Source organism: Chiloscyllium plagiosum, chromosome 42, assembly GCF_004010195.1.
Source record: "Chiloscyllium plagiosum isolate BGI_BamShark_2017 chromosome 42, ASM401019v2, whole genome shotgun sequence".
Lineage (NCBI taxonomy): Eukaryota > Metazoa > Chordata > Chondrichthyes > Orectolobiformes > Hemiscylliidae > Chiloscyllium > Chiloscyllium plagiosum.
Window position 1 is genome coordinate 9961943 of NC_057751.1, and position 13090 is coordinate 9975032.

The 13090-nt window shown below is 39.2% G+C and overlaps 1 protein-coding gene across 2 annotated transcripts in view; it reads right to left on the reverse strand.

Annotated features, from left to right (window-relative positions):
* Positions 1–526: 526 nt before the first annotated feature.
* LOC122543101 (inactive carboxypeptidase-like protein X2) overlaps positions 527–13090 on the reverse strand; it is an 81052-nt gene continuing 68488 nt past the window's right edge. For both annotated transcript variants that reach the window (XM_043681355.1, XM_043681354.1), the window contains 7 exons: positions 12820–12943; positions 11273–11469; positions 10644–10823; positions 8443–8809; positions 5284–5423; positions 4591–4690; positions 527–2633 (listed from right to left, as the gene is read on the reverse strand). In XM_043681355.1, coding sequence (XP_043537290.1) covers positions 2332–2633; positions 4591–4690; positions 5284–5423; positions 8443–8809; positions 10644–10823; positions 11273–11469; positions 12820–12943 — 1410 coding nt within the window. In that variant the 3' untranslated portion in view covers positions 527–2331. The remainder of the gene's footprint in view (positions 2634–4590; positions 4691–5283; positions 5424–8442; positions 8810–10643; positions 10824–11272; positions 11470–12819; positions 12944–13090) is intronic.

Here is a 13090-nt window from a genome sequence, read left to right on the forward strand (position 1 = left end):
AAAGCTCCAGGTTCAGCTGCAAAGAAATTGGTTTCCGAATAGAGCAGCCAGAAGTATATATTAAATGGTGTGCTGAATGGTCTTGAAATTAATCCTGCAGTCTGCGATCTGGATCTGACCCCATCAATCTGAAGTTAATTGAGCTGTAGTTTGAGTGGGAACAAGTTTCTCCTTCACTGGATTGTCAAAGACAAGTAAATAAGAACTGTTCCTTTGGTTTTACTAGTTTGAGAAGTCCATTATTTTACTTGGCTTTAGTGTGATTTGTGACACAACGTGAGATCTATTGGGTGTCTGTATGATTCAGTAATGCTTTCTGTTTAAATCCAAGACAATCTGCAGATGGTGAAATTTTAGATTTATTTTCTAATCAACGTAGTCATTTTTGGCTATTGTGCTGATGGCCAGTGTATCTTGGATGAAAAGTGGTAAGGTTGTGCCTAACACTGTTCTGCTCTTTGTTTGAACACTTCTGTTTGAGAAATGTTTGAGGAGGACAGTCATCACCGTTCAACTACAATTAAAATGAGTTAATTGTTTGCTGTTGTTTATTCTGCAAAAATAGGTTGAGAAACTTTAAGACATAAAGGAACTCTTCATTGAAAGGGCAGAACAATCCTTTAGAATATTGCTTTTCCAATATTTTTAAAATAAATGTTCTCTATAACATTAGCACAACAAAACAAATCTAATTGCAATATTAAATAGAGCTGTCTCAAACAAAATCTTTCCACCAAAAATCCCAAAGTGAAGTTGAACACCACTCTTAAACTTTCATGTTGACTGGTTCAGCGTCAAATCAATCAACACAACTCTAAACATTTGCTTTTTAAAAACCAGTAAAAGTTTGTTGTTGAAGATGCATTGTTGAAATTTGCAAGTCACTGAACAGGCCAGATTGCAAGTAGTGTACATTTAGATGAAAACTTACATGCATTTTTTTTAATCAAATGTAGAACTTGATTCTGGAGTTTTCTGTGTTTCACCTTAGTACAGTCACAGCTGCTGTGATATCCTGAAGATAATTTCTGCATTTGTCATAGTAGTAGAATCTAAAATTTTATTAAATAGATTGTTCTGTTTATTGAAACAACGATTGATCACGTATCTTTGCAAAGATCATGAATGATTTGGTGATGTAGAGTTTCATATCAGAGGGATGATAATGCGTGGTTAGAATAAGCACCTTGGAAGCTGTTTACCAGAGAAGACTGAAATGTCTACACGTGTGTTTGCTGCTGTGGGAGTGCCAGTTCTATTTTGTTCATCTGCTCAATGTTTTAGAAGCAAGTGTGTTATGATTCAATATCCACATAACAAGCATTTTGTTAACGATATCCCAGTCTGCTGAGTACAACAAAGGGGCAAGACTATTCAGCAGTGATCTGTGGGTTGCTCTTGAAATGAGTATCCATTTTAGAGATATGTGAATGAAAGCTTTCTCGTTATTTAACTCTGACTTAACTCGTCTCCAAAGCCAATTTGTTATTTCATGTGTTGATAATTCAACTCTATTTTTTAAATCGAACCATGTGACTCTAGCTTGAATCTGAAGCAATAACCCTTGTTGTGCCTGAGGTCCATGGGTTTTAAGTTTTGGCTTCCCATGTGAAGTCGGTGCTTTGAAACTTTGTGGAGCCTTGTATGGTTTCAGTTCGGTCATGAAGTTTGTAAGGGTTGGGCATGGGGTTTTTAAGATTTGTCTTCAATAGAACTGTTGCATCAAGTAAATTGATTTCAAATACTGTATCAGGTTAGTTTTGTTTCAGGAACAATTATATATTCTTGTGGAGTAATCTTTCTGGGACACAAACTTGAAATACATGATTATGAGCAAGGGAAGCTAATGGAGGCTGTGGTTCTAATGTCCCTCTCCTGAGCAGTTGTTTGTATGGGTGTGTTTTGGTTCTAATGTTGGGAGCCATTGGATTGCACCGAAAATGTGGTCTGTCGACCCAGATAACACTCTCTATCTGTTTGGAGCGATGTTGGACTATAGCTGTGAACGTACTCTTTAAATACATCCCTCCAAGCAAGCCAGAAAACATTACATCAGTATCATTACATCGTTGGTTCTGGGCTAATAGTTTGTAGTTCAGATTAAGTTCGCATTAATTTGTTAGGATCTTCATCAGATGAAATCTGTTTGCACTAAAACTTAGGTTTTAGGTATGATACAAACTCTAATGAAACTTAATGGACAGTAATTCATAATCTTGTTCTCACTGTTATGGTGACTGATTTCTACAAGCAGGTGTTTATGCATCACAGAGCCTCTGTCTTATAACACAAAGACTGTTTATCCACATGATGTGCAAGGGAATAGATGCTCTATTTTGAAGTCTGCGTCTGGTTTTGGTGTTGTTTCCGGTGTCCAGCACGCACCCGAATCTTCCGGATCTTCTTTACTCTTCTTCCCCGGGTCAACAGCACATTGATGGGCTTGCGTCCAAATTCTTCCATGATTTGCTGAATCCTGTGCCAGTTGGATTTGCGTAAATTAAAGTTGCACTCGGTGGCCTCATTCTCGTATCCCACATGACATACTCGAGTACTAGGTGCATAACCCTCTGCTTTCACAGTGATGCGATAGTCACCAGGGTTCAATATTCGCCAGTAGTCCCCATCAGTTGCTAGAAGAAATAAAAAGATGAAATCATACAAATACCTGCAAATGTTTATCACACCTGGTTATTTGTTTTTATGCAAGTACTAACCAAGTTTAATGAACCGTTACCAGTTTATGAATGTGAAATGTGCAACACAGCAAGTTAAGTTCTGACTTATATGTAAAATTTTGTTCTGATGAGTTGCCTTGATCCTATGAGCCTTCCTCACTTTATTCTCAGCATTCCTCAAAAATTTATCACATTTGTTATGTAGTCCATAAAAATAGTGGTTATGAGATTTAGGGTTGAGGAATTCGATAGCAACAACAGCCTCTACTTTCCAAAAGCCCCAAGTCAGCCATATCAAGTAAAGCATGCTCCCTCAGTCAATGTCCAACAATGTTCTTTTTAAAAAAAAAATGAAAGAATTGCAGATGCTCTAAATGAGACACAAAACCAGAAAAGCTCAGCAGTTCTGGCAGCATCTGAGTTGATGTTTTGGGTCCAGTGCCCCTCCCTCAAAAGGTTCCAGATTACCAGCAATCAGGACAACATAACACAAGCCACCATCCATTACTTTGAATGTTCACTCCCCTTACTGCCAGCATAGAGTAGCTTCATTATGTACCATTTTTAAGATGAGCTGTAGCAGCTCAGCAACTTCCAAATCTCTAACCATTACAAGCAGCAGAATTAGGTCTCCATGTGCATGGGAATACCACCATCCAGAAATTCCCCTTGAAACCACACACCAGGACTTTTGGTTCTTGTTCTGGAGCTGTGTTCGAATCTTGGAACATCCTCTCGAACAGCAGTGTAGGTGCATCATCATGTAGACCACAATTCAGAAGGCAAGCTCACCACCACCCTCCAGGGCAACTAAGAATGAGCAATAAATGTTCACTTTGCCAGTGATGCTCAAATCCTAAATCTGCAAACTGCAGTTTAATGAGTTCAGATAAGGGCAGGAGTTTAAGCAGAGAATTCTAGTGTGCTCGAGTTGATTCCTGTTCCTTTGCAGGATGAGACTTGAAGCAGGTCTCCCTTGTGGACACAGATGTTATCTTCTGCAAGATTGTGGATTCACCTTTCATTTCCAACTTGATTTTTACTGGAGGATGAGTTGGCATTTCAACTTGAGTCTTTTTTTGCAGATCAGTTGGATCACTGCTGATCTGGGCCTCGCTTTTTCTGTTCCTACATATTCCTCCATCCATACACTTCTCATCAATCTACTCTTCATGTCGATCGCTCCATTTGCCTATATCCAAAGCCTTTTGAGGAAAAGTAATTTCATGGTTCTTCATTTTGTGTGCGTCCACCATTTTCATTCTTGAACAACTAAGCTATCATAATAAGATTATGTTCCCTTATTTTCTATTCACCATTTGTTCTGCACAGCCTCAGTTATCCGAACATCAATTCCAATTTCAGATGATCCGAACAAGATCTCAAGTTCCGCTATCCGTTATCCAAACAGTCCATTATCCGAACTTAGTTATACAAACAAAATACTCCTGACCTATCTTGTTTGGATGTTGGAGGTCCTATATATGGCATCTTCTTAATCTTTCTTAATTTATCCATGTTTTGTCCCCAACTCTTGAACCTCCACCTGAGCCTCAAATTGATCAATCTGTCTCACTTTTAATCTACATCTCCATTCAAACACAAAAGTGTCAGAGATTGTCTGAACGTACACAATACCACGTCACTGACTGCAGGACTACTTGATACAATGGGCAATTTTGTCTTCTTCTGCAACTTACTCTTCTCTAAGATCTTAACTGCCTTATTCTTCCTTACCTCCAACATGCTTCTCAAATTTAAATCTCGTAGCACTTTCTCAACATTTATGAATTGTCTCTATTTTTTTATAGGCTTGATGTCTGATGCAGTGAGCCTTTCTCTTTATTTTGGCAAACATAAGAAGTGCAGATAAATTGCACCAGTTGCAATTCTGCAGATGGAATTGTATTACCTGTCAGTACGTCATGGTTTATCCCTTCTGTTGACACTGTTGCATTTGCAATTGCATTTCCTTCCAAGTCTCGAACAAATCCTTTGATGCCACGATGGACCTGAAATGAAATAATATGAACAAAAGATCTTTGTCTTCAAAATATTTGGCAAAATCATTCCTGGTTTTCAAAATGTTCTTATAATTTATTCACAAGATGAAGCCAGTAAACAACCCATGCTGTATTATTGGGCCATTAAAAAATTTTGCTTGTGCTCATTGCCTTCTGAATCAGAACTTGAGCCTTTTTGAATGCTCCAGTTGTTTTCTTACACATAAAATAATATTGCTTGGAGTATATAATAATTCTCAATAATAAATTAGTTTGTGTATATTTAAGTTGTGGCTTGTTTTTCTGGTAATTGTAGTTTCCTCTTTGTCCTTTAATTTTAATTGGGCATGAATGTCTGCAGACAAGCATCTTTGATGATTTCTGAAACTACGATTGAATTTTACATTAGATATTTTTATCCTTCTGAAAATTATCTCTTCCTCTTTTCCTCTTTTTTTTTTGGTAAGTGACCCAAACTTTCAATCATTCTATGTTCCCTTTATTTTCCATAGATGCTGCCTGCTGCCCTCAATTTTTCATTCATGACTTTGGAGGTAAATATTAGTCTTCGTAATCGCACAGTTTGTGTGTTCCTTCAATACCTGTTCCATAAAAAAGAGCAGTGCCTCCTGGTTGTTCTCCCATTCCTTTGCCAATTGACTCTCGTGAGGGAATTTGTCACACCCGACATAAATGGAGACCTGGAAGCAGTTCGTGTGCAGATAGGTGAAATCATTCATGGCTATGGATGAGAAGACATCTTGTAAGAGCACTCTCACTTAAACATACCTCTTTTCAAGATATTTTTTTATCCAGAAACATTAAATCTTTTCACAAACTGTGTCACTGACCAGACAACATTCTTAAATGGAATAACATATGAAATACCAGCTGTACCAGTCAATAAGACAAAGGCAAATCAGGCTGGGGTTTTCACTTCACCTTCCTCCCTACCTTCTGTAAAACCCTTGACAATCGTGTTGATTGAAAATCTGTCTAAATAAGTCTTGAATTTCTTCAGTGACCCAGCTTCTATTCTTCTGAGGTCAAGGATTTCAAAGATTAAAGGTTAGCTGACAGACAAATTCTTGCTCATGTTATTCTTAAATGGGAGGCCCCTTACTTTGAAATGGCCTGCACGTTCTTGTCTCCTCTGCAATTGGAAGTATCCTTTCAACACTGACCCTGTTCAGCTTCTTCTGACTGTTTCAACATGATCACATACTGATGTTTTCTTTTATATTACTCATAATCCATTGATTGAAGCAGTTATCTGTGTTACATATGCTTATTGGCTTTTTATGGTTGATACAAATTCCCTCCCTTTGCAAACCAACTTCTTTTACTTCAAAACATCCACAACCCAATCAATCAATTAACACAGACCCAACTAACTACTTTTTAACAGTGGTGGCATATTTCCCCACTCCGTGTGGGCTCTGACAGGTAGGCAGGGTGGTGAAGAAAGCATAGAGCGTGCTTGCCTTTATTGCTCAGACTATTGAATACAGGGGTTGGGATGTCATGTTGAGGTTGTATGGAATGGTGAGGTCACTTGTGCAGTACTGTGCATAGTTCTGGCCTTCCCTTAGCAAGGAAGAATATTAAGGGTTCAGAAAAGCTGTACCAGGATGTTGAGAGGAATGGAAAGTTTCACTGGACGGTCGGAGGTTGAGGGATGACCCTATAGAGGTTGATAAAATCATGAGGGGCATAGATGAAGTAAATAGTAAAGGTCTTTTCTATAGGATGGGTTGGTTCAAAACTAGGGGGAAAAGTTTTAAGGTGACAGATGAAAGATTTAAAAGAGGAGCAACGTTTTCAAACGGTGATTCCTGTGTTGAATGAACTGCTGGAGGAAGTGGTAGATGCAGGTTCAGTGACAACATTGAAAAGACATTTGGATACGTATATGAATGGGAAAGGTTCAGAGGGATATTGGCAAAATGCAGGCATGTGGGACTAGATTAATTTAGGAAACTTGGTCAGTGTAGACTAGTTGGACCAAAGGGTCTGTTCTATGCTGTGTAACTCTGACTCAATGATAGCTCCTGTAAGGAAGATTGCCAGTTTGATCCTGGTTTTGTCCTGTGGATCTATATCCATTTCGAAATGGTTTCTGGTTTGTTAAATTTATTTAATGGCAACACTCGTAACCACCAGAGGGCAAGTTTGTCATCACTCCGACAGTGTGCAGCACCATGAGGCCAAACCTGTTATCTTCCTTCGGAGATTGTTGCAGCCTGTCAGCTTAAAACTAACAAAGTAAAGAGCGATCATTTGTTGTAGTCTGCTTTGAACTATGTTCTGGACTAGTGGTGTTGGAAAAGCACAGCAATTCAGGCAGCATCCAAGGAGCAGTAAAATCGACGTTTCAGGCAAAAGCCCTCCAGGAATACAGGCAGAGTGCCTGAAGGGTGGAGAGATCAAAATCCACCCTTCAGGCACTCTGCCTGTATTCCTGATGCAGGGCTTTTGCCCGAAACGTCGCTTTTACTGCTCCTCGGATGCTCCCTGAACTGCTGTGCTTTTCCAGCACCACTAATCCAGAATCTGGTTTCCAGCATCTGCAGTTGTCGTTTTTACCTGCTTTGAACTGTGTATAACTTTGAAAATGTATAATTCTGCAGAAATGTGTTGTTCATGATGATCAGATTTGAGAAAGCGCTCGACAGTGCAGTCACTGCTGTACTTCATGAAATGTGGCTCATTGTTTGCCCACACCAAACGAAGGATTTGGTTGAGGGATACATTGATCAGGATATCAGGAGTAATTACTTGCTGTTCTTCAAAATCATGCAATATGATATTCTGTGTTCACCGAAGTAAACATTTGGGGCCTTAGTTTAACAAGAGTTCTAAAAAGCCTCTCCTATCATAAAGTTCTGCGCTCAAGTTTCGTAGTAAAGCCCTGGATTGGACTTCCCATTGACTCGGGTTGGTGCATTATAAATGTACAATAGAGTGATTCTAAAGCTGCTAGACGTAATGGCAAAGGCAACTGCTATTTATAACATATGTTAATGTGCCAAAGGAAGAATGCAATACAAGGTCCAAGAAATATTCAACTCTTTGAAAATTCCATTAGCTTTTCCAAATTTTTATCAAATATTCATTTTGGAAATATTAAAATATACTTTGTTTCAATAAATAATCCGAAATTAAGAAACTTCCTTTCCATAGCCCCCACCTGAATGTGTTTAGAAATGATGCTTAACTATTTTGTAAAAATTCAGTCACCTTATTTTACTGGAGTATGTTTTTCTCTTTGAGATCTCAGGCTTACGACAGAGGGCAACATCTTTTTGCCACTTAAGTTTCAGTTTCTCAAACAGCAGTGCAAATCCTGGCGACATCCATCCCTCCTAATTATCAATTAGCAACTCAAATCCTTTCAGTAACCTGTAGGTTTGACAATTCTGGCCAAGAATTACAATTTATTATTGGCAAGATGATGTGGATATGATTGTAAGTAATTTTATGTGCTGCTTCGAGAATAGTGATTTCTGTTAGAAGAGCTTGTTTACTTGGCAATAAACTTGTAGTTTTGCTGTCAGTGCAACTTAATTTACATGCAATAAATCATATTTGCATATTCTTCCTGTTTATGCAAGGTGTACCCTCTTGATTCTCTGGTAAAGGAATCTTCACAGTCCACAGACCAGTGCTTACAGCTCATTTGTGCTTAAATTCCACATCTCTGCCTCTGATATTGTGGACTATATTCCTGTATGGTGCATTGTGCTATAATTCATACTTACTGCCAACAGCTGACTGCCATGCACCCCCATTGATGATTCCAAAGCCATTGGTAAAATCATCAGTGTGACATTTGCCTCGATATGTTTCTGTCATAGTAAGATGTGCAGAAGCATAAGAAATAGCCAGCCATTGGAATATTGCATCATCTGGTGTTTCCATGTAACGTATCTTTTCGCCTTCATCTTCCTCATAATCGTCTCTGCTCTGTTGCCTTCGCCTCACCTCTTCCTCCTCCTCCTCCTCCTCTTGAGGTTTGCCCAGGTTGTATGGGAAAGTCACCACTTGTTCCCCTCCAAGGAAATTGGCGCCAAGGACAAAAGGGATTTTTTCTAACCATGTTATGATAGCACGTGTTTCCATCGCAACCTGAAAAAAAGACTAATTGTCAAGATTGATTCTAAAATTTGTGCTGTAACAGTGTGAAACTAAATTTTTGTTTCGCAGTCAACATATCTGTTGACAGTCTCCCTGCATCAATTCAAGAGGCTGTCTTTTCTCATCTCATTATTTGATGTCAGTCACTCTGAGATTACGGAGAATCGAAGGGCTCATGCCCGAACCGTTGATTCTCCTGCTCCTTGGATGCTGCCTGACCTGCTACGCTTTTCCAGCAACACATTTTCAGCTCTGATCTCCAGCATCTGCAGTCCTCACATTCTCCCACTCCTAGATTACCTCAAGATTTACTCAGATATAAACAGAATACTATATGTTGGAAATACTCAGTAGGTCCATGGAAAGGAAGAGCAATTGATGCACACACATTGTTTAGGTTTAGGCTTGATGATATTTTCCCAGGATTGAATAACATTCAAAATGACAGATTTTAAGAAAATATAGAGGTTGGTAAAGCATTGGGGCTGAACTGAATGAAAGGTATGTGATGGGGTGAAACGCAGGAGTTGTTCAATGATAACTGGGTTTATTTTTCCTTCATGTGAAAATGACCATCGTTATCACATGAAATGTTTTGCAGAGTTCTGGTGGGTATGTGAGTGACTGATCAGGCCAGTTTTTGTCTGGGAGGTTCTGTTGCAAAGACGTCAGGATATTCAGACATGAGAGTCTTGGACTGATTAAGTATCTGGCTCAGAATTTCCTCTCCTTGTATTTTCAAGTGGGAAACCGGGCAAGACAAAAAGAGGTGATCGTGGGCACTTAAAGAAACAAAAGGTAAATCCTGTCTGGTGAAATGGCACCTGCAGACCTGCTGTTTGAAAATAACCAAAGGAGTGGTCATAAACTGAAATTGCCGAACTTGATGGTGAATTGAATACTGAAAGGGGAGCTTGTGCAATTAACAGAAGATATTTCAATGTCAAAATTGATGGCTGTAGTTGAGGACAATTCTTATGGAAGGCAAGTTGACTAAATACAATTGAGGGCATCCAAGTTGAGGAGGAAGGAAATACTAGTGTGTGTGGTCTGTGGTATGCTCAGAGCAGATATGAAGCAAGCAGAAAAACTGGGAAAATGGCATAACATACTTGTTGCAAGCCAAGTGGGAATAAGTGCCGTATATACTCATGTATAGGTTGATATCATGTATAAGTTGACCTCTTATTTTGGTAAAAACATCTGGTATTTTTGATGTATCTCGTGGATAAGTCAACTCTAGTTTTTCAGGGCTCTCTTCCTGACCCCATATGGAGCCTTAAAAGGGCATGATTTGCGCATTTTTTTGATTCAAATGCTTTGCTTCCATCATCATATGTCATGTGCACCAGTATATATTTGCACAACGTGATTTTCAAATCGTTAAATTGAATGTTGATAACTATAGAAACTAAATATATACTGTATATGTTTATTTACGTAATATTTACTTGCATATATTTGACCTGTGCATGCAAATATCCCGGTACCTGCTGGTCTGCCTATTAACTTTTGTGTAGACTACATGCACTTTACGGTACTGATAATTGGAATATGGTACGAGAGTACCGTTCCACCGTGGCTGAATACTTCTGATCTCTTTACTGAGAGATATATAATATCTGCAATACTTTAGTATGAAAGTCTCCCTTCACTCCTTGAGTTCATCCAGGTCAAACCATTATTTTCTGCGCTCAGCTAGACTATTTCAGATATTTCTTGCCCCATTTTTTTCATCGGAGTTGTTGACTAAATGAAGAGCATTCAGATGAATCAACTCCTGAGCCCTTCCTATAAAAACACCACATATCTGCTGCTTGCTCACCGCGCTTTCTTCTGCTTGGTATTCCTCTGGTATCGGAAGGTGGTGAGTGATGGCTTTTCGTGAACCTCTTGTTTGGTCTTTTGCGCTCCAGACCATTGAGGTGAGGTCTGGAAAGTTGTCACTGAGATCATGTCCTTCTTCTGTCCAGTGCCCCAGCGCCCAGCTGCTGAGTTCTGACCCCTGCAGCATAAGTAAAGAAATTTATTTTCTGTATTCTTGTTTTTTGAATCTTAAGCGACTCATCACGAATGGGTTTGCATCAAAGTCTTTATTTAATTCACAATTTTGGATACTGCCAATCCAATTTCATTAAAAACTGCAACAAATTGATGCTAATTTGTAATTTTACTCATGAAGTCATGGAAATAACATAACACCCCTGTCTGAAGCTGTACATTTACTGAGAAATACAACATTCAACTTCGACCATACCCTGTAGGTATCACCTGATTGGCTGAATACTTCTGATCTTCTCTTTACTGAGAGATATATAATATCTGCAGTACTTTAGTATGAAAGTCTCCCTTCACTCCTTGAGTTCATCCAGGCGTGATGTCGCAATCAATAGTACAATTGTCAGTTCTACATGTGAGGACCCATCAACCAGTTATTTCCAATCAGTTGCTTACTATTTCATGAGCCAGTTCATAACCATCTGGATTGAGAGAGGGTACAAGGTGTATCCTTGTGCTATCGATTATATGTGTGATCCGGGGATTTCCATAGATGTATTCCTTACACAGGAATTGCATTAGTAGCAGTAGTAACTCCCGGCCTAATGCTTCATTCCCATGCATCCCAGCTGTGTAATGAAATTCAGGCTCCCCTGCAAAACATTAATTTATCAAGTGTGAACACTAATACAGTGTTAATTCCAGAGAAAATAAGCCAGAATAATGTCAGTCTTCCAAAATAATCCTGCATGCAATTCTTTTCACTCCTTTGACTGTGGTGAAAATATTTGCCAGACAGTAGTTCCAAAAGAATAAACACACAAGCATACAAATTATCAAGAAGAATAGAACAGTTTCCCCCTCGAACCTCATTTTTTTAACATCATAGCTGATCTTTTTGTGCCATCTGACTCGACTTTCCCCTCAATGGGGTGGCATGGTGGCTCAGTGGTTAGTGCTGCTTCCTCACAGCACCAGGGACCTGGGTTCGATTCCCACCTCTGGCAACTGTCTGTGTGGAGTTTGCACATTGTCCCCATTGCCTGAGTGGGTTTCCTCCGGGTACTCCGGTTTCCTCCCACAGTCCAAAGATATGCAGGTCAGGTGAATTGGCCTTGCTACATTGTCCGTAGTGTTAGGCACATAAGTCAGGGGTATATGTAGGGTGGGGGAATGGGTCTGGGTGGGCTACTCTTTGGAGGGTTGGTGTGGACTTGTTGGGCTGAAGGGCCTGTTTCCATTATGAAGGGAATCTCATCCAATTTAATCCTGTTCAAACATCTACCAAACTCAGCCAAACTAATACTCTATGAGCCAACCTGCATAGCAGTCTGTGTTAGAGGTTCCAAAGACATTGATCCTCAGAGAAAGATATCCTCCTCGGCTCCACCTTAACTCAACGATCCCTTATTTTTAAATGTTGTACCTTAGTTCTTGTGTTTCTCCAAGTGGAAAATCTTCTGAGCATCCGTGCCACTCTCAAATCCCATGAGGATGTTATACATTTCAGTAAGATCACCTCACATTTTCCTAACTGCAAATGATAACAGGCCAAATCTGCCCAACTATTCCTCACAAAATAACCCGTTCATCCTCAATCAGTCAAGTGGGTTTTCTCTGAAAATATATCCTTTCTCATGGTAAAAAACCAAGACTGAACAGTTTTTCAGATCTTACTTCAACACCCTGCGCAACTAGAGCAAAACTTTCCTACTTTTCTATTCAACCAAATAACAATCCTTTTTTTCCTTCATCACTTGCTGTGTCTGCATGCTAGTCTTTTGAGATTTACATGCCGTGAGATCCAGATCCCTCTATATTGCAGAATTTTGCAATATTTTCCCTTTTCAGTAAATTACTGCTTTCTTCTCAAATGGCTACTCTTTGTATGTGAATTGAACAGTAAATTTTTGGAGGACTTTTGTTTGATATTCATCACACTAAAAAGTCCTTGCCCAGTTTACACCCATTTAACTTATAATAGGCATACTGAGGACACTTACCAGGTTCATGCTCTCCTGGGTTATCCGATAATTCCATGGCATAGATCTTCAGTCCTTGGGAACTTCTCCCAATGTTGTAAATCTTCGTAATATTTGGGCATTGTTCATTCACAACCTTCATCAGCTAAGAGACAATTCAAGTGTTAAGTATTTTCACTGATTAAATAATTATGCACTAAAAGCGGAGATCAGTGTCAAAGTTGGAGGATGAATGAGTGGAACAAAAATTCACAATTCTTAGCTCAGTTTTCATCAAACCGCATTCTGTATT